Source organism: Nansenia antarctica (assembly GCF_963989245.1).
Source record: "Nansenia antarctica genome assembly, chromosome: 14".
NCBI lineage: Eukaryota > Metazoa > Chordata > Actinopteri > Argentiniformes > Microstomatidae > Nansenia > Nansenia antarctica.
The window spans coordinates 28,525,024-28,545,521 of record NC_137684.1 but is presented as its reverse complement, the minus strand read 5'-3'; the positions used below and the strand labels follow the sequence as shown (position 1 = coordinate 28,545,521).

Genomic DNA, 20,498 nt, shown 5'->3' with positions numbered 1-20,498 from the left:
AAAATACATAATACAGATCTCCTCCCACCCTATATTCCCGCAAGGTCCCTAAGGTCAGCTGAGACAAATCAGCTAATAATTCCAAGAGTAAAAAACAAAACACGGTGCAGCAGCTTTCAGTCACGCTGCCGCATGCTCCTGGAACAAAACTCCCTGAAGAAATCAAACAGGCCCAAACCCTTAAAAGATTTAAATCTAAGCTAAAAACCTTGAATTTGAAGGTTGGCACTTTGAACTTTGAATTGTCCCTGTTGTATGAAATGTGCTATACAAATAAACATCCCTTGCCTTGCCTTGCCTATGTTTCCAGGTGCAGTTCCTGCACTGCCTGAGTCAGGCGCGGGAGGGGGGGGACAGCGAGGTGGTGGACGGGTTCCACATGGCCGAGCGTCTGCGGAGAGACAACCCCGAGGCCTTCAGGACCCTCACCTCCCTGCGGGTGGACTTCTTCGACACCGGGGCCGACTACTGTGACTTCATGGTCCAGTCCAAGAACCACATCATTGAGTGAGTAAGCCCCGCCCCCTCCCCAGACTTATCAAAATAATAATAATAATAATAATAATAATATATTAGACTTAAGGGGCGGCTGTGGCGCAGGAGGTAGAGCTGCCGTCTAATGATTGCAAGGTTGGCAGATTGGCGGTTCGAGCCCCCGGCTGGCCACATGTCGAAGTGTCCTTGGGCAAGACACTGAACCCCAAATTGCTCCCAGTGAGCGGGCCCGCCGGCGCCTTGCATGGTAGCTTGCCGCCATTGGTGTGTGAATGTGTTATATAGCACTTTTCTAGACACTCAAAATACGCTTTACAAACTGAAAAAGCTCAGATGCACTTTCTCACCAGTAGAGGTCACTTCTAACTTTAGGATTACTACATCTATAACTTATTTAGGTGAAAATCTTATAATATTGCATAAGTACATTTCTAACCCTGTTACATAGGGTTAGCACAGGTTGATATAAACATACATGAACATGTCCTTTACAAGGGTTAGGGTCCTCTAAAAACATGGCATTGTTTTGGAACCTTTACACTTTATGGATTTAGACAATTGTAGGACATCGCCATCTGCTGCCCAGAACGGGAACAAGAAAGGCTCTTTCCGTCTTCGCTGTTAGAAGTCGACCTGTAAGTGATTGATGACAACATAAAACAGGTCACAGTGGACATACTGGACATACACTGAGCAAATTTAATTAAACATCACCTCTGACAAGACGTTGATAGCTCCCTGATTTATATCATTATCTAAAAACAATTCTTGGTTCAGCTTGTGATACACTTCTGATATTGTCTGACATGCTTCATGGGTTTGGCTGAACATTTAGATTACATTTACATAGACATTTGGCCTTTATCCAAAGCGACTTACAACAAATACATTTGACTAAGTAAGTGAATCATCTATCCGCCAGTCATAGCAGGAAACAGTCATCTAAGCTCAGGCCAGGGGCCATTGGCAGTCATCATGCAAGAAAAAGGAAGAATTATTCGGTCTGGTTCCTAGATGTTCCAATCCTGGGGACTAAATTGTACTTTTAATCAGGGTTCCTGCGCTGGTCTTGAAAAGTCGTAAAGTCTAAAATCCAGCAATCCAATTTACAAGGCCTAAAAAGGCCCCTTATTCAGTTATTCGGTCCCAAAATTAGGTCCTAGGTCTTAAAAATGAGACCCTGCAAGGAAATCAGTCCGACCACATCTATTTACGCGGAAATGAATCAAGCTGGAACCCCCAAAAATGCCGATTCGCTTCCTTTTTTGTCTGTATGGCAGTGAAATCCCTAATTTCATCACCTTGAGGATGACAAAAAGCTATCATATGGTGTCGCGAATAGGTCAAAGATTCTATTCAAAGAGGTAAAAAAAAAGGTCTAAAAAGGTCTTAAATGTGACTTGTTGAAACTTGTAGGAACCCTGTTTAATGGAGTGGCTTTTGGTGTGTTTCCCGTCCCTCTCTGATCAGTGTGGACAGGGAGGGCCGCGTGGAGAGGATCAACTACAACAACGCCACCAGGGACTCTGTGCTGGACCTGCCCCTGCACCAGGTCCAGGCCTTCTACAGCGCCCTGAAAGACTACGTGCAGCTCATGACCCGGCCCGAGAACGTGGTCACCTACAGGATGGAGCCTGGTCAGTATGAACACTCAAATAGACCCCAAAAATAATAATAATAATATCTTAGATTTATATAGCGCCTTTCTCAAACCCAAGGACGCTTAACAGATTTCATAGACAGACAGAACAGAAAAACAAAGCAAAGAAACAAAGACAGTGAGAGTCACAAACTAGACTAGAGGCCAAAGGCCTTAGAGAACAGGTGGGTTTTGAGGGCTGATTTAAAAGTGTCCAGGGGCAGGGGCATTGCGGATCGCTGTGGGGAGAGAGTTCCAGAGGGTGTTTGTTGTATGTTGCAAATAATACTTTGAACAAACTTAATTGTACTCAAAACTCTCTGCTCTGGATCTGGTCAACATAAAAAATAAACAGAATATCAAAAGTATTATTATGAATATCAAAAATATTATTATGACCCTTTGTTGTTGGTGACAGTAGGAGGCCCCAACATGTTGAAGTGTTCCATATCTCACCAGTCAGCGTACTCAGTTGTTTTCATGATGAAATATTTGTGTAAGGTGTACTGAATCGGTGTATCCCTCCCTCCCTCCTCCTCCCCCTCCCCCTCCCCCTCCTCCTCCTCCTCCTCCCCCTCCCCCTTCTCCTCCTCCTCCCCCTCCCTCCTCCTCCCCCTCCCCCTCCCCCTCCTCCTCCTCCTCCTCCTCCTCCCCCTCCCCCTTCTCCTCCTCCTCCTCCTCCCCCTCCTCCTCCTCCTCCTCCTCCTCCTCCTCCTCCTCCTCCTCCTCCTCCCCCTCCTCCTCCTCCTCCTCCTCCTCCTCCTCCTCCTCCCCCTCCTCCTCCTCCCCCTCCTCCCCCTCCTCCCCCTCCTCCTCCAGGTGACGTGGTCACATTTGATAACTGGCGCCTGCTCCACGGGAGGAAGTCGTACATCACCCACCCAGACAGAGTGAGACACCTGGAGGGGGCGTACCTGGACTGGGACGAGGTCATGTCCCGCCTGCGGATCCTCCACAAGTCTGTCCACGGGGAGAGCTAGGTCTGCAGAAGCCCCTCCCCCTTCACACTGTCTGTAGAAGAGCCTTGATGGGAATTTGGAGCAACAAAAATAAGAAAGACAGGGGCGCTACCCCTATGAGGGGGAGCAGAATGCCAGTCTGTAAGAAGAATTGGTGGTGGGCAAAGTGCAAGAAATGTGGAAGCAAAGTTTGTGGGGGGAAAAAAGAGCTAAATCATGATTTATGGAGAAGGATTGTGTAATCGTCGATCATTCCCAGTAAACAAAGAGTCCAAAAGACGTCCTCAGGGAAGCCAGAATCTGGTTCAGATGACGTCTTTCTAGAATCGTCTTCTGTAGTCCATAAGTCGTCCTAAAGACGTCATCTGGACGTCCTAGAAAGACGTCATCTGAACCCTCATTCCGGCTTCCCTGAGGACGTCTTTTGGACTCTTTGTTGACTGGGTTGATGTAATCTTCACTAAAGCCACAGGAAGATGTTGCTAAACGTTGTACAACAGAGGCGTGGTGTCTATGTTTGTGTTAGCGTTCTCATCTAAAGGTGCAGGCATACAATTAAGCAGGTTTCAAACTCTTGGCCAGTTGGACTGACGAGCTTATAGTACTGTACATTTATGGAGCTTTTCTTCATAGAGCTGTTCTCAAGCTGAGGTCTTTTACTGTTTTATTTTATCTGTACTTGTTCTTTTATGTCTGCGATCCTCTTAAAACACATTAGACTCATTGAGACGCACCTCGCTATATCTGGCATTACTTTCCCAAATAGCTCCATGACTGACTAACGTCACCAGTCTGTGCTTCCGTTCTTTCGGTGTTTTTAAAGCCAGGAAGTACAACTTGCTGGTATGGGCCTTTGAAGCCCATCTGATAGTTCTCAATGTCTTAACATTTTTCGTAGCACTTTCGTAGCTTCAGCTACACTTCACCTCCTAAGCCTTATCTTGAGGAAAACCCTGAACACGTTCTACCTACCTGTCACTTTGTCCCCAGTAGTAAGCCACCAATGCAATAAGCTAGCTAACCAGTAGAATCACCCAGTTCTTTGTGCTACAAAATCCTATGATCAGGCACTTAAAAATTTGAGATATTGTAAATAGAGATATGCACTTGTTCACACTTGACTTGTTTTTTCTAAAAAAGGAGTCAAGTGTGAACACGGCCTAATAAATGACCTGGTGCTGAGCCTGGGTCTTTTGATAGAGGGATACTTTGCGGTTTCCTAGACAGAATTTAGGCCTAGGACTAGCCCTATTCGGTTGTTAAGTCTGACGTCACGCGTGGCGTTTAGCAATTTCCGGGTCCAAATAAAAAATTCCCCGCACCAGAGTACCAGTGTACTAAAGCACCAGAGTACCAGTGTACTACAGCGGTAGAATGACAGTTCAATCGTTTTTTTAAGACTCGGATCTATTCATACAACAAGGGACACAGCACTTTCCCGTTTTCCCCATATTGCCAGCGTCTTTGAGCCTCGGAAAAGCGCTATAGAAATATGATGAATTATTATTATTACTGCGGCATTTCGAAGAGAGCGCCTCAGCCAACGTTGGACCCGGAAACACGTCACGACTTAACAAGGCCCAAGAAATGTAAATTTAGTTTTTGTCAGTCCCTTTGAAGATTATCCTTAACCCTGTCCTGTAGAACAAATTCAAATGTCATTTTGAGATATTTTTTAAAAACTTCACTGTGGCTTTTTACTAACTTCAGAATGCCTGCTGATTAGCCATGAATACAACATGTTGTAGATTACTATTTTGTTTCATGTTTATATATATATTTTCCTTTCATGTTTACATCTTTAAACAAGTCAGTGTAGCATAGCGAAAGCAGCGAATCGTGTGCAGTTGGTTCCATTACAAATTTGCAGATTAACTTCAGATTGTCAATGTAGGAATGAATGGTAACATAACCAAATTCATGATGATTACTCTTTTGTACCACTTACAAGGTGCAGCATATCGTTTTGTACTTTGCACTCTGTGGCCACACTGGAAATTGAAAACATAGATATGATATGTTTTGGCTGCAAATATGTGCATATCCTTATAACAGGGTTCCTACAAGTTTCAACACGTCAAATTAAAGACCTTTTGGGCCTTTTTTAGACCTCGTTGAATATAATTTTGGACCTATTCGCGACACCATATGATAGCTTTTTGTCATCCTCGAGGTGATGAAATTAGGGATTTCACTGCCATACAGACAAAAAAGGAAGCGAATTGTCATTTTCTTTTGTTCCAGCTTGATTCGTTTCCGCGTAAATAGATGTGGTCGGACTGATTTCCTTGCAGGATCTCATTTTTAAGACCAAGCACCTCATTTTTAGACAAGAACTGAAATTCTAGACATTTTTAGGCCTTAGAATTTTGTTTTCTGGATTTTAGACTTTACGGCTTTTTAAGACCAGCGCGGGAACCCTGTTATAAACAATCGAAAGGTAAACATGCTCGACCTTAACGCCAGCTTTGAGAATGAATGTTCAGGTAGATCTTCAGTATCCAATACTGCAAAATTGCTGGACAGAGATCATGCAAATGTGGTGGCAAAATAATGACCACAATAGAGGTGCTTCAGATTGGACAACTTTTATTTTGATATTGCCAAAGCTGTACATGTTCTATAAATATTTTTCTTCCAAACACTGAAATATGTACACCCGTCTCATTGAATGTGTTTCTCTCTCTCTCTTGACAGCAGCAGGCTAGCGTAATGACAGGGTCGCTTTCAAATCATCCAGTTTCCTAACGTTCTCTAACTCTGGTCCAGTGAAACGGTACCCCGGAGTCTGGTCCCATCTTACAACTGTTTTGGAGACACTTAACTGTCCCTTCCTCTCAACCAAACCAACACTCTCCACACCTTCATACGTCTTCATTCTCAAGAATGGAATGTCTAAAACAATTGCCTCATGGAAGTTGTAACAGTATGTTCCTTACACACACACACACACTTTCATCTCAAAAAAATAAAAGCCATCAACATAAAAACAGTCTCCCAATGATATAGCTGTATTATCCATATATTGCTGATCTGGAGAGACGGTATACGGCATGAACGTAGGTGTGTGTATACACACACCCACACACACACACACACGCACGCACACAGTCAAAGTGTGGAACTTACAGCAGGGTAGCAATGGGGCTAGATTTGACTCATCTCCTATTACAATACAGACAACGTTAAGACTTGACTCATCTCCCCGATAAACGAAACCACGACAGCAGGGCTCGACAGCAGGCTTACACCTCAAGAACAAAGAATCTCCAAATACAGTCATTTTGCACTTAACAATATGTCATCCGTTTGACTTCACTCACCATGTAAGACAATGATGTCCATTGTTACATTCTTCACTCGACGAAAGCCAGAATAGCTGAGTTTTTTTTTTTAGGTTTTTTTTCTTTTTTCTTATCAGAACAATGATCTGACTGGCACTGGCTAACTACGTAAAGTATTGCACATCTAGTGAATAAACCACAGTTTGGTAACATATTCTTACGTGAAATGTACAGCATTTTTTGTTTTCTCTTTTTTAAATATGTTTTTCTTTCTCCATAGTAACATGCAATTCAATATAGCGGACTGACCACAGACAAATAATTTTACAGTAGAACTAGAACAGTAGTTTAGCCTCACTGGGCAACGTTTTTAAGATAACACACAATCTTGGACCACTCACAGTATTTAGGGTTCAAAATAATGAAACCTTTAAAAAGCATATACCATGCAGTGTTCTGCAGCGGCACCCCGCACTGTAAGATGCTTTTAAAACGTTTCTCTTAGACTTGGACAGACTGGAGTCTTACAGTAGTACCATGGATCACACAGAATAATCATCACACAGTCATAGAGGGTGGAGGAGAGGAGTGGGTGGGTGGGTGCTCTCTTAGACTCGTAGGGCTGTGCATGGGACCTGCATGCAAGCTAGCACCTCAAGTCCCCCCTCCTCTGCTCTCTCTCTCTCTCTCTCTGTCTCCTTTTCCATTAAAAACAACCAGTAAGACCGTGGCAGCAGGGACGAGAGAAGACAGATACAGTCACCAAGAAGAACAAAGAAGTGTGTGGGACACGCACACACACGCACACACACACACGCACACGCACACACACACACCATATCTCCCTCTTGAAGAACAAGCAATTGTACAGCCACAGGACCGACCACAGGCTGGGTCTATGTGGTGACCAGAAGCAGTGGTTTAGGGAACTGTGTGTGTACGTAACATTGCCAGGTTCATAAATATCTATTTACACACCTTAGAGGGGTATTTTTTTTTTTTTTTAACGATGTACTTAAGGGGGCAAAAAGTACAAGGTTGTGTGCTTAAGTAGGTATGGTATTGTCACAAGTCAAATGTGTCATCGGATTGGGATGCCGAGTGGTTGCAGAGTGCGAGGTACGGAGGTACGGAGGGAGGGGGGGGTGGGGTGGGGTGGGTAGAGGGGGAGAGACGGTGGGGGTGTGTAGACTAGCTGGGCAGGGGTCTGGGAGACAGCAGTTTGGGTTTGCCGCCCTCGGCCTCCTTTCCCTTCACGGCCGCCACGTAGGAGAACAGGCAGAGGACGGAGTAACAGATCTGATTCGCCTGCGGAGAGAGAGAGAGAGAGAGAGACAGAGCTTGAGGTGGACAGTGTTATGGTAATATGGTAAATGGACTGCGCTTATATAGCTATGCCTTTATCCAAAACGCTTTACAACGGCCTCTCGTTCACCCATTCACACACACACATTCACACACCAATGGCGGCAAGCTACCATGCAAGGCGCCGGCCGGCCCGCTCACTTGGAGCAATTTGGGGTTCAGTGTCTTGCCCAAGGACACTTCGACATGTGGACCTGGGAACATCACCAGTGTGCCCTTGAGTAAGGCACTTAGCCCTAAGTTACTCCAGGAGGGAATCTCCCTGTAATCTCTAAATGGCTAAAATGTTAATGTAAAAAAAATGGTAAAACACAGACCTGGTGGCTATTAAAGACCTTAACATTAGCGTTAGCATACATTAGCAGCCAGAGAAAGGAGCGGATCACTCACCATGGGAGTCTTGTACTTGTGGATCACCACTTCTTTAGTTTCAGGAACTGCAGAACCGCAGGTGCAAGAGACAAAACAGAGGATTCAACAGGAGTGGTTACCCCCCCGTTAGGTGGAGTGAGAGAGAGAGAGAGCTAGGGTTGCAGGGGGAAGTGCCATGTGATAAGAGTTTCACACTATGAAAGAGGGTTGCAAAAGAGGCTGTGGGCCAAGAGAGTCCACCTGCGAGACTAGTAGAGCCGCCTTGGGGGTCAAATAGACCCCCTTTTTAGAATGTAAATCTGCTATTTACACACAGAGATCACTTTTTTTTTTGCCTGCCTCCTACACAGAAAAACTGCATATGCCAGACTGTGAGACTGAACTGAACTGTCTCGAAGGTTACGTTCCTTGACATAATGTTCGGTGACTTGCTTTGGAGGGCTTTGATCTGAAAGGTTATACGTTTGGACACGACTGGCTGGCTTAGCATAAGAGCCCAATAACAAGCGTACTGCTATTGTTGTGGATGTTCTCTTCACGCACACTGTTACTACACTGTTATCTACAGGACACTGTTAACACTACAACAGCCGTGCCTATTTTACCTACTAGTAGAGCCGCCTTGGGGGTCAAATAGACCCCCTTTTTAGAATGTAAATCTGCTATTTACACACAGAGATCACTAGGTGATTAGCCTGCCTCCTACACAGAAAAACTGCAAAACAGCTTTATACTATCTTAATCTGAAGTGATTTTTGACAATGTAAGGATACTGGGTGGTAGAACGCACATATCTAGGACAAGTCATGAAAGGAGGATCCTGAAATTTGATCGGGCTCTTCTAGTGTTAAGGCTGAAAAACTACGAGTGCTCCCACCTCTACTGTACGTCTAGCTTTACCCCTGATAGGGCTAGCCTTTATATTAGAAACATATTCATGTCTAACCATTAGGGATGTAACCACTGCATAGTTTGTGTTTTGCAGTTATACCCTAGCTCAGAAATAAAAGTGGATTCTTTAAGAAAATACAGTATTTTGTAGTTTTTGTCTTGAGAAATAAATTAAAGAATGTTTTTCAGTCATAATTCGTCTGCAATCTCATTTCGTTAAAAGAAATCATGAGAAAATCGTATCGCGAACCCGGTATCGTAAATCGTAACAAATCGTCAGTTGAGATTATCGTTACATCCCTACTAGCCATAATAAGGGCCAGGTGTAGCCAAACGGTTTCCAATGTATCCTAGTGGCACATAATGTATTTGACCCGATCTGGCCACGGGGGGTTTCTAACTTGTTAAACAGAGACAATGATGCTTTTAAATTTGCTTTATCCTGCCCCCCAAAACTCAAAATACATTATTTTGCTTTGGTGAATAGATTCAACCGTTTGCGTCAGCAAAACCACGTGAATCAAGGGCATCAAAATGATGATGTTTGTCAAGAAGGACATACGTGGCCCACGGAAATGAAAGCAAGAAACCATAGGGATGGGCTTAGAAACACAAAACAAAGAGACGCACACATCACAAGAGCACGTGGTGAGAGCAAAAGGTTTACTGCAACGACAGAAGAAGAAAAAAAACTAATGTGGAGAAAGGAAAAGAGGAAGGACGTAATCGGGGGGGGGGGGAAATCAGCGTTAACCAAGAAACCGAAAGCATAAAGACATCACAGTGAAGCAGCTCAGAGGACCACCACATCCCTAGACCAAGGTTAGACTCTGTCAGAGGACAGACAGACCTTTCATTAGTAACTGTGAGACCTATGAGAGAGGGGGGGCAGAGATATGGAAGGAGGGTAGGGGGTTGGGGGGCGGGGGGTAGGGTTCAAATTCTCTATTCCCCCACCACACAGGCACAGAAACGCAGCCAGAGGGTACAGAGTGAGGGGAAAAAGAGAGGGATTCTGCAAAAAGAATATGGGAGAAGAAATGAGAGATGGAAGGAGATGGGGGAGGAGGGAGGGAGGGAGTGCGCTACATGGGGAGGGGGGGGGGGAAGGTGAAGAAGAGAGGAGAAAGGTGACAGCACTTTACCTGCTGGAGAATGAAGGTTTTCATAGCGGCATAGATGAGGGTAACACTTTACAAAAAGCAGCACAGAGACACGGCAGTAACCCAGGGCTGGGGGCTAGGCTAGGCTACGGCTAGGCTACAGGCTAGGCTACAGCTAGGCTACCGCTAGGCTACAGGCTAGGCTACAGCATGACCCTGGACCTTGCAGGTGCAGACCTTTCCTTGCAATAATACTGCACCGGAGCTGTCTGAAATCTACAGCCTTCCTAGGTCTCCAACGATATGATGAGAAGTCTAAACCCACTGTCACAGTCTACCCTCTGTCTTACAACAGGGACTGCTATGAACAACTACATTTCCCATAAGCCCAGTCTCTGTAGAGGAATATCAGAAGGGCTGGGGCAGTAAGTAGAATGTTTTTTTGTAATGTTACTCTCCAATGTTCCTCCTGCAAAAAAATTTTCTCCTGGTTGCTTCTACTGTACCAATTGCAAAAAGCTAGTATTTGTCGACATATCGCTTACCAATAAGTATTCTAATTCAACCTCAGTCATATAAAAATGTTACTTAATGCTCAAATACACAGATCTATTTTCCTTCGAGGACAACAACTTTTCTCTATAATCTTCAAGGGATGTTTTCAGCCTATTTTCATGTTTAGATGAAATATCATCTTACCCCGAGTTGTCAGGAGTGAAAGCCAGGCCAGGAGTACAAGTTTCTAGACTTCTCTACCGCAGCACAGGCTAAACGTTAGTAGCTCTGAAAGGCAAACATCTATTATTACACTGCTCAAGAACTTAAGGGAACACTTCAAGGATATGCCTCTCAAGACCATCACCGACACGCCAAACCGGTCATGCTGGATGATGTTGCAGGCAGCATAACGTTCGCCACTGCGTCTCCAGACTCTTTCGCGTCTGTCACATGTCCTCAGAGTGAACCTGTTCTCATCTGTGAAGAGAACGAGGCGCCAATGACGAACCTGCCGATTCTGGTGTTCTAGTGTTCTAGTGTTCTCTGTGTTCTAGTGTTCTGGTGTTCTGGTGTTCTCTGGCAAATGCCAATCGAGCTGCAGGGTGCTGGGCTGTGAGCACAAGTCCCACTACACGAAGTCAGGCCCTCATGCCACCCTCATGGAGTCTGTTACTGACAGTTTGGTGAGAAACATGCACACGAGTAGCCCGCTGGAGGTCATTTTGTCGGGCTCTGGCAGTGCTCCTCCTGTTCCTCCTCGCACAAAGGAGCAGATACGGTCCTGCTGCTGGGTTGTTGCCCTTCTACGGCCCTGTCCAGCTCTCCTCGTGTAACGGCCCGTCTCCCGGTATCTCCTCTAAGGTCATGAGACTGTGCTGGGAGACACAGCAAACCTTCTTGTGCCAGCACTGTATGGATGTGCCATCCTGGAGGAGCTGGACTACCTGTGCAACCTGAATGGGCTGCAGGTAGTGACAAGGGCACTAGCAACATGCTAAACTAGAAAAATCAGTCAGGAAGGATAAGGAGAGAGAAATGGTTTGTGGCCACCTCCTGCAGAACCATTTCCTTTTTGAGGGTTGTCTTGCAGTTGCCTCTCCTGTCCACCTGTTGTCACTTTCATTTGCACCAAAGCAGGTGAAATTGATTAACAGTCGTTTACGCTTCCTAACTGGACAGATCGATATCCCAGACGTCTCATTGACTTGGTGTTAAACTGTGATGATTAAGTGATCCCTTAATGTTTTTGAGCAGTGTAATTATTATTGATTAAATTATTTTTTATTACAAGTTAGTACTAGCTCTGTCTTCAATAGACAGAATTCCAACAGACCCTAAGTTAGTATGTTTAGCCTACATTAATTACATTACATGCATACATTACATCTTGTCAGAGAAACTTCAAACAAAGTTTAATGGCGGCTGTATACTATTAGATACTATCACATATTCGCCCTTGATTCTATGAGGAAGTCTATTGGAGTCAAGAGCTGCTACCAGTGCTGCGGTAACAAAGTCGATTTCGGAGAACCGAAGATGAGCTAAACCATCCCTTTAAGTCATATCCTTCTTAGCTTAACCATCCCTTTAAGTCATATCCTTCTTAGCTAAAACATCCCTTTAAGTCATATCCTTCTTAGCTAAAACATCCCTTTAAGTCATATCCTTCTTAGCTTAACCATCCCTTTAAGACATATCCTTCTTTGCTAAACCATCCCTTTAAGACATATCCTTCTTAGCTTAACCATCCCTTTAAGTCATATCCTTCTTAGCTAAACCATCCCTTTAAGTCTAAACCATGCCTTTAAGTCATATCCTTCTTAGACCACCGACAACTTCCATATCCTAATTCTGAATGAGAGTTTAAAGGTCTAGCATGTCGTTTTGAGCTTTAAAACAGTGCTTAATGGCCGTGTTGAGGTCAAGCATTGGCCTTTCCATACCTATGTTATATTTATATGGGTTAGAAAGCATAGCATGTACATTTCAAAATGTTCAATGTGGCCAGAGGGGGGAGCAACGCCCATAACGACATGCTTCACCTTAAACGCCTCCCTGTAGCTCAGCTCTGCTCTGAACGATGGCATCACATCCCACTCAATTTGGAATGGGAAGTTAATAGAAATTAAACCTATCCTGTAAGAAGAACTAAATACGCATGTGTGTGATTGAAGCTGACTGTCTACTGGACAACGCTACCCAAAGACAGACACTACTACTACTGTTCACACCTGACTCAACTGTCACGCTGACACTAGCCCACTCTAGCACCCCCTAGAGTACACATGATGTACTACTCTCTTCCCTCAGATAAGCAAGCAACGTTTCACATCCAATGGGCAGTTCACTGACACCCTGACGATGAGCTTTTTGTCAACGTTAACCGTCGAGACGCTGAGTTACTGCCGTGTCAAGTACAGACCTAGAATCAGTAGATGGGGGGTAATTACCAAATTCCTCCAGGACAAAGACTCCCTTGACAGTATTGCACTTTTTAATGTGATTCAGCTCTATGAAAACCTAAAACAAAAAAACAAAAAAAAACAACAAGACAGAACATTAGCAACTCAATGACACCGGGCTGAAATTAAACATTTCATAGATAGAAATGAACAATGTTAAATATTAGTCTATATAATAACACTAAAAGTAAGGAAAAATACTACTGCATATGATTATGCAAGCTATTCAAAATCTAACAAAAACAAAAGAACAGCACGATACAGAAGTTTCCATGTCTGAACACATACATGGGCGGGGGCAGATGAATAGAAATGCATTTGAGGATAAACAACGTTATATTAAAAAAGCACCACTAACTATAACTTCTGAATGATTGTATGGCTATTTTGTTCACACTATCATGTCAGTTAACTAGCTATAGCTAGCAGCAAAGTTACGGTAGCTATTTGTTGTCAACAGTGAAGCAACGCTAACTGATGTTATCTCATTAATCGATCAATATATTTTTTTTGTTTTTTGTTTTCCTGTAATGTAAAAAATGTGCTATGGGCCCATGTAATGCATACATGGAAATTCCATATGAAGATATTGACAAGGACACAGAAACTTAGATTTGCCACACAGCTAAAAAAACGCTGGAAAAAACAGAAAGAAGGAAAAAGAAAGAAACCCAATAATACAAAATGTAAAAAACCGCTAACAAGCAAAAGACAGCAGAGGTTGTGTACCTTCCGCTCCTTACAGGGGGAGAGAGCATGGGAGAGAAACGGTTTGGATTATTATCGGACAGAAGAGCAAAAACACTCAACAAGCGCTCCAGTCCAGCAGGGTGTGTCGCTACGCTAGCCCCCAAAACCCCCTTAAGGGACTGGACGCCACGTATTAACGGTTATAACGATATCAATGGCAATAATGAATACCCATCATCGCGGAGAATGAGAATTCAACCTGAACGATTAGCCAATAGGTCATCGAGATCAGTGGGTTCTCAACCCTCTCCTCGGGGCGCCCCAGCCGCTCCACATAATTTCATCTGTTCCACCACCAGCTCACCTGATTCAACTAATCAAGTACAAACCATAATTGCTTTGCACTTGATTAGTTGAATCAGGTGTGCTGGTGGTGGTGGAACAGATCAGATATGTGGTGCGGCTGGGGCGCCCCGAGGAGAGGGTTGGGAACCACTGCTCTAGAGAAATATGAAGAGAGGACGATGTTTGTCTACACTGTTAACAACTGGATTCACGTCTTTTTTTTTTGTCTTTTACCCGCTTTTCCCGCCCCCCTCTGCCCTCCATGCCTCCTCCTCCAGCAAAGAGGGCTGGCACCAACACCACTGGCCCACACGGTATGACGACTACAAGGGGGGCAGTCAATCACCGACACCACTTTCCCTACAAAACGGGGCTGCCACCACTCTCAGATTTTAATCCGACGTGAATGCCTGGGCTGTTCAGATGAACCTGCTGTGGCGATGTGGTGGGTTAGCTGTTAGCATGTCGCTTTGGTATGAACACTCCGCCTGTCTGTCAGGTACTTGGTCTTTTAACATGACCACACCGACAGTAGGCCTACATACAGGTACAGGTGAATGGAGATCCTGCAGCGAGGTTTGTGGATACACCACAGAGATTGAAAACTAATTAGGGAGCTAATTATGAGGCCGCAAACAAACACAGGTGATTTGAATTTCCCAAGCTTGTTCATGACAGTTGTGACAGTTAACTTACAACTAGGTTTCACAAACTACAGTCTTTGGCTGTGTGTTGTGTTGTTCCTAAAAGTTGTTCCTAAAAAACTATTAAAAGATGAAAGGATGGTTAACTATTTTGACATTCGTTTTTTAGATAAATCTCCCGTTTTGACGATCGACCTAGTTGTTGTTTTTCAGCTCTTTACCTAAGTGTGAAAATAGTGAACCATCCCTTTAAAAATCCAACGAGCTCTACCCTCTGCTAGGATGCTAAAACAAAAAGTAGGGTCCTAAAATAGCAAAGGAAAATGTGGCAGGAAAAAGCAAGCACTTAGCACTTTAATAATAATTAATAATATTCCCGACTGGCAATTGCAATATATTAGCCCTCGTTTAAATTGGGTGTGCTGCGATCTAAAGAAATCAAGGAAGCGGTTTGACAGTTGGCAGACGTTGGATCGTTTGTTCCCAATACAGTGGACAAAAAAAATAATCGATTTCTAGCCCACAATAAAATAATCTCTTTTGAAATAATAACATGTGCCATGGCAATGACCTTCTTGTGTTGGCCGATTGTATAATTGCCATCTAAGAGCCAAGCCTTTCCTTTGGGTCTCTAATATCTACCTGTAATGGTCAACAGTATTAACCTCATAGTTCCAGTACAAGAGAGGCGCCTTTTTTCATGTAAGGTTAATATGCTAAAGAGTCCAAACTTAAAAAGAATGTTAACATAAATATTAATTAAAAGCTTTTGCACAAGGTCACCTATCGACAAAGGCTATCGAAAGTCAACACACCCCTTCACCTTTTCCACCTTTTGTCGTGTTATAAACTCAATTTAAAATGTATTAAAAAATACATTGGCATCAATCCACACACAATACCCCATAATGATGAAGTGCAAATCAGAGACCCTATAAAAACAAAGATATTGATTCCAAAATGACATTAACTATTATCCTTGCATTAAGACGGACTCAATTAAACTTATTGAGTGATTTGTTGATGACATTTTAGCTTTTTAGCTCATTTTAAGAGTGTCATAGCAAAGGGTGTGAAGATGTACGCACAAGACATTTCTGTGTCTCAATTTTAATACATTTGCAGACATTTCTAAAAACGTGTTTTCACTTTGTCATTATGGGGTATTGTGTGTGGATTGATGCCATTTATTTTTATATTTTTTATTTATTTAATCCATTTTAAATTGAGTCTATAACACAAGAACATTTGGAAAAAACGACAGGGACTTTCAATAGCCCCTGTATGTTCCCTCTCACACACATAAAACCCTCACCATGTTCCCCACACACATGAACACAACAACATAAGGTCTGGCACCATCATTAACATGGTAAGTAACGACACAAATCTAGGTGGACATTTTTTTTCTTCACATTTCCAAAAATATACGTAAATGTTAGTGAGTACACCGAGAAAAAAAACAGAACATATAGCAAATCAAAAATGCCAAAGCACAAAAATGAGTTCTTCCTTTAAGGTCTCTGTCAAAAGACTTAACTGAGGTTAAACATGTTTTTACCCAATTTGAATCTATCTGCTTTCCACATTTGACTCAGAGCATAGGGACACGTTTGTTGCATATTTTTCTAAAAATAAACAAATTGTATTTGTTTAAAAATGCCTTTTAGGACTCCAGCTCCACTTAAGTTTTCTTAAGTGTTAAGTTAAGTGTTCAGACGGACCTTGGAGGAAGTGAGCCACAGAGTGGAGAGAGAGAGAGGAAACAGAAAGAGACAGTTGAGGAGAGGTGATGAGGTGGGTGAAGGGAGGTTAAGAGGGGTCATCCGTTGGCCTACAGAGCTATCGGGAGTTTAAAGGGATGTTTCATGCGTGTGCGTGTGTGTGTGTGTGTGTGTGTGTGTGTGTGTGTGTGTGTGTGTGTGTAGCTGCTGTAGTAAAGGTATCCTACCTGGCTGTGCATGAACTTGAGGTTGATCCCTTCCAGGGTGACCTGCAGCAGTCCTCCCTCACCTGTCTTCATGTCCTGCACAGGGAACTCCCCGCCCAGCTCTGGACCTGGGGAGGAGGGAGAGAGAGAAGGAGAGAGAGCAGGAGAGAGAGAGAGCAGGAGAGAGAGAGAGCAGGAGAGAGAGAGAGAGCAGGAGAGAGAGAGAGAGCAGGAGAGAGAGAGAGAGCAGGAGAGAGAGAGAGAGCAGGAGAGAGAGAGAGAGAGAGCAGGAGAGAGAGAGAGAGCAGGAGAGAGAGAGAGCAGGAGAGAGAGAGCAGGAGAGAGAGAGCAGGAGAGAGAGAGAGCAGGAGAGAGAGAGAGCAGGAGAGAGAGAGAGCAGGAGAGAGAGAGAGCAGGAGAGAGAGAGAGCAGGAGAGAGAGAGAGCAGGAGAGAGAGAGAGCAGGAGAGAGAGAGCAGGAGAGAGAGAGAGCAGGAGAGAGAGAGAGCAGGAGAGAGAGAGAGCAGGAGAGAGAGAGAGCAGGAGAGAGAGAGAGCAGGAGAGAGAGAGAGCAGGAGAGAGAGAGCAGGAGAGAGAGAGAGCAGGAGAGAGAGAGCAGGAGAGAGAGAGAGAGAGCAGGAGAGAGAGAGAGCAGGAGAGAGAGAGCAGTAGAGAGAGAGAGAGAGAAGGAGAGAGAGAGCAGGAGAGAGAGAGAGAGAGAGAGAGAGCAGGAGAGAGAGCATGAGAGAGAGAGCAGGAGAGAGAGAGAGCAGGAGAGAGAGAGAGAGAGAGCAGGAGAGAGAGAGAAGGAGAGAGAGAGAGCAGGAGAGAGAGAGAGAGAGAAGGAGAGAGCGTTGATTGATTGATCGATTGAGTTTATTCATGGATCGAGTAAAAACAGTAATCCAAGGGATGACATGTGAAAGTGTGAACACTTATTTCCAACATGGTCCTTTGATATTAACATACAAGACAACAATAACATCAAACAATCTTTAAATAACAACCCCTCCCCCCAAACAAAAGGATTAGGAACTTCTAGGAATAACAAGATAAAAAGAATAAAAGTAGGCTGAGAATAAAAGAATAAAAGAATAAGAGAATAAAAGAATAAAAGAGTACAAATAAAAGTAGGCTTTCCTATCTGTTCACCTTACTTACAAATAATGATTAAGAAAGGGGGTGTCGTCATATTGGCCGTATTCCCACCCAATTGGGCTACTTATGATCACACTGGGCGGCTTTTAAACTGTGGTGGTCAGGCTGGAAAACAATCCCATCTGGCAACACTGTGCAGGGACACATACCTGGTTTAATGCTCTGCTGGCGGGCAGCTGCCCTCTCCATGCTGTCTTTCACACAGTAGTACAGCTCACGACACTGGAACACAGAGAGACAGAGGCAGAGGGAGTGAGTAGAGCATCCATTACCCAGATATAGTGTTTCATATGTTAATAATAACTATTATTATTTTATTAACATGAACATCATATCAATTGCAAGTCAGAGAGAGAGTGAGAGAGTGAGTTAAACTGGGAATAGCAGGATATTTATTTACATAAATGGTAAATGGACTGACTTATATAGCGCCTTATTCCAAAGCTCTTTACAACGGCCTCTCATTCACCCATTCACACACACATTCACACACCAATGGCGGCAAGCTACCATGCAGGGCGCAGGAGGTAGAGTCGGCGTCTAATGATCGCAAGGTTGGCAGATCGGCGGTTCGAGCCCCGACTGGCCACATGGCAAGACACTGAACCCCAATTTGCTCCCAGTGAGCGGGCCGGCGCCTTGCATGGCAGCTTGCCGCCATTGGTGTGTGAATGTGTGTGTGAATGGGTGAATGAGAGGCTGTTGTAAAGCGCTTTGGATAAAGGCGCTATATAAGTCAGTCTATATAAGTCAGTCTATATAAGTCAGTCCATCTACCATCTACCAGAGGTCATGTGGAGGTCTCTCACCTTCTTGGTGTAGAACTTGTTGAGCTGTGTCTCCTGGCCGTTGCGCCTCCACAGACACAGCACCTTGGTCTTGGGGCAGTAGGTCATGTTGATGAGCTTCTCGTACCACCAGCGCTCGTACACCGTGCCGATGTTGCTGCGCAGCACGATGCAGTCGTCACAAACCTGAGGAGAGAGAGAGAGGGATGAAATCTAGTACATTAATGCAGGTTTCCAACAAGTATCAACAAGTCAAATTTAAGACCTTTTTAGACCCTTTTAAGACCTCTTTGGATAGACTTTTTGACCTATTCGCGACACCATATGATAGCTTTTTGTCATCCTGCCGTAGCTTCTTTCACCAATAATTTCTCCCGGGGGCAGCGAATTGGCATTTTTTGGTTCCAGCTTGATTAATTTCCACGTAAATAGATGTGGTCAGACTGATTTCCTTGCAGGACAAGCTAATATTTTTTTTTTTTTACCTAATAACTGAAACTTGAGACCTTTTTAGGCCTTATAACCCGGATTGTTGGATTTTAGACTTAAAGGCTTTTTAAGACCAGCGAGGGAACCCTGTGAATGCTGCATTTCAATATTGTATATTCATAGGGAGGCTTCCTCTCCCCGTCTCGTTTCTTATCGTCTTTATGTGAAAGAACAGGCCAGAGGACAGGAAGGGGGGGTCACACCTCCATGAAGAAGATGTCCCCTGTGGTGTCTGTCCCAGCATGCACCACGAACGTCTGCTTCTTGATGTGTCTGCTCCCGCTGGGCCTCAGGACCAGCTCACGGCCGATCTGGAACACAGGTGAACCACGTTAAACATGTCAGCAGAGTCAGGTCCTGGGGGGGCGTTCCATCAACGTCGCGAAGGGAAAATCCAGGCTTATTTTTTTTTTTTAATCCTCAGCCTCTCACCAGGTTGGCCAGCTTGTCCAGGCTCTCGTTGATCTCCTGGCTGTGGGAGAGGCCGATGTGGGACTTCCCCATCAGACGACGCACCTTCTTCCTGATGTCATTCTTGTTCACCTGACACACACACACACACACACACACACACACACACACACACACACACACACACACACACATATACACACACACACACACACAAACACACACACACAAATGATAAAAAAAAAAAAATCAAAGGACGGAATAGATTGGATTGCTAGAGTGTTTATGTGGGGCCTGTGTGTGTGTGTGTGTGTCGGGCCCACCTTCATCATTAGCATGAAGGCAATCATGTTGTGCAGCAGAGTCGCCAGCAGACGGTCCTCGTCTTCCTCAAGGCGCTTGCGGTCGTGGTCCCCGAGTGACAAGTACCTGTGTGACCAATCAGAAGAGCTCATATAAATTTCCCCTCCTAAATTTCGTTGTTTGGTACCTGTACTGTAGCAATGACAATAAAAATAAAGTCCAAGTCCAAGTCCATAACTCCTATTCTAGAGACTCTACACTGGCTTCCTGTTAAGTTCAGAATAGATTTCAAGATCCTTCTGCTTGTTTATAAAGCTCTCATACACTGGCACAGCACCAGAATATCTGAAAGACCTTTTGCTAGCATATCAGCCCAATAGAGCTCTCAGGTCTTTTGCTAGCATATCAGCCCAATAGAGCTCTCAGGTCTTCTGACGCTGTTTTTTTTCTGTGTACCAATTGGATAATGTACCTGTCAATCATCTCCTGGGGGCCCTGGTCCATGCCCATCCCCTCCCTCTCCAGCATGACAGCGTCCAGGTACGCGTCCTCCCAGAACTGGACCTGGTCCCACAGGGTGGAGCGCTCCTTACCTACACACACACACAGACACACACACACACACACACACACACACACACACACACTGCTTATCTGACAATGGCATGTGCAA

General features: G+C 44.3%; 2 protein-coding genes across 2 annotated transcripts in view; one reads left to right on the top strand and one right to left on the bottom strand.

Annotated features, from left to right (window-relative positions):
- Positions 1-5,743, top strand: part of bbox1 (butyrobetaine (gamma), 2-oxoglutarate dioxygenase (gamma-butyrobetaine hydroxylase) 1) — a 32,298-nt gene extending 26,555 nt beyond the window's left edge. Inside the window, exons 6-8 of the mRNA XM_080545084.1 lie at positions 311-507; positions 1,966-2,132; positions 2,954-5,743. Of these exons, the coding sequence (XP_080401210.1) occupies positions 311-507; positions 1,966-2,132; positions 2,954-3,114 (525 nt within the window). The 3' untranslated portion in view covers positions 3,115-5,743. The remainder of the gene's footprint in view (positions 1-310; positions 508-1,965; positions 2,133-2,953) is intronic.
- A 1,774-nt stretch (positions 5,744-7,517) lies between these two features.
- The window catches only part of madd (MAP-kinase activating death domain), a 52,970-nt gene continuing 39,989 nt past the window's right edge, over positions 7,518-20,498 (bottom strand). The window contains exons 27-36 of the mRNA XM_080544968.1: positions 20,298-20,418; positions 19,846-19,951; positions 19,544-19,654; positions 19,315-19,422; positions 18,644-18,808; positions 17,984-18,056; positions 16,699-16,805; positions 13,057-13,126; positions 8,133-8,179; positions 7,518-7,685 (exon numbers count right to left, since the gene is read on the bottom strand). Coding sequence (XP_080401094.1) covers positions 7,569-7,685; positions 8,133-8,179; positions 13,057-13,126; positions 16,699-16,805; positions 17,984-18,056; positions 18,644-18,808; positions 19,315-19,422; positions 19,544-19,654; positions 19,846-19,951; positions 20,298-20,418 — 1,025 coding nt within the window. The 3' untranslated portion in view covers positions 7,518-7,568. The remainder of the gene's footprint in view (positions 7,686-8,132; positions 8,180-13,056; positions 13,127-16,698; positions 16,806-17,983; positions 18,057-18,643; positions 18,809-19,314; positions 19,423-19,543; positions 19,655-19,845; positions 19,952-20,297; positions 20,419-20,498) is intronic.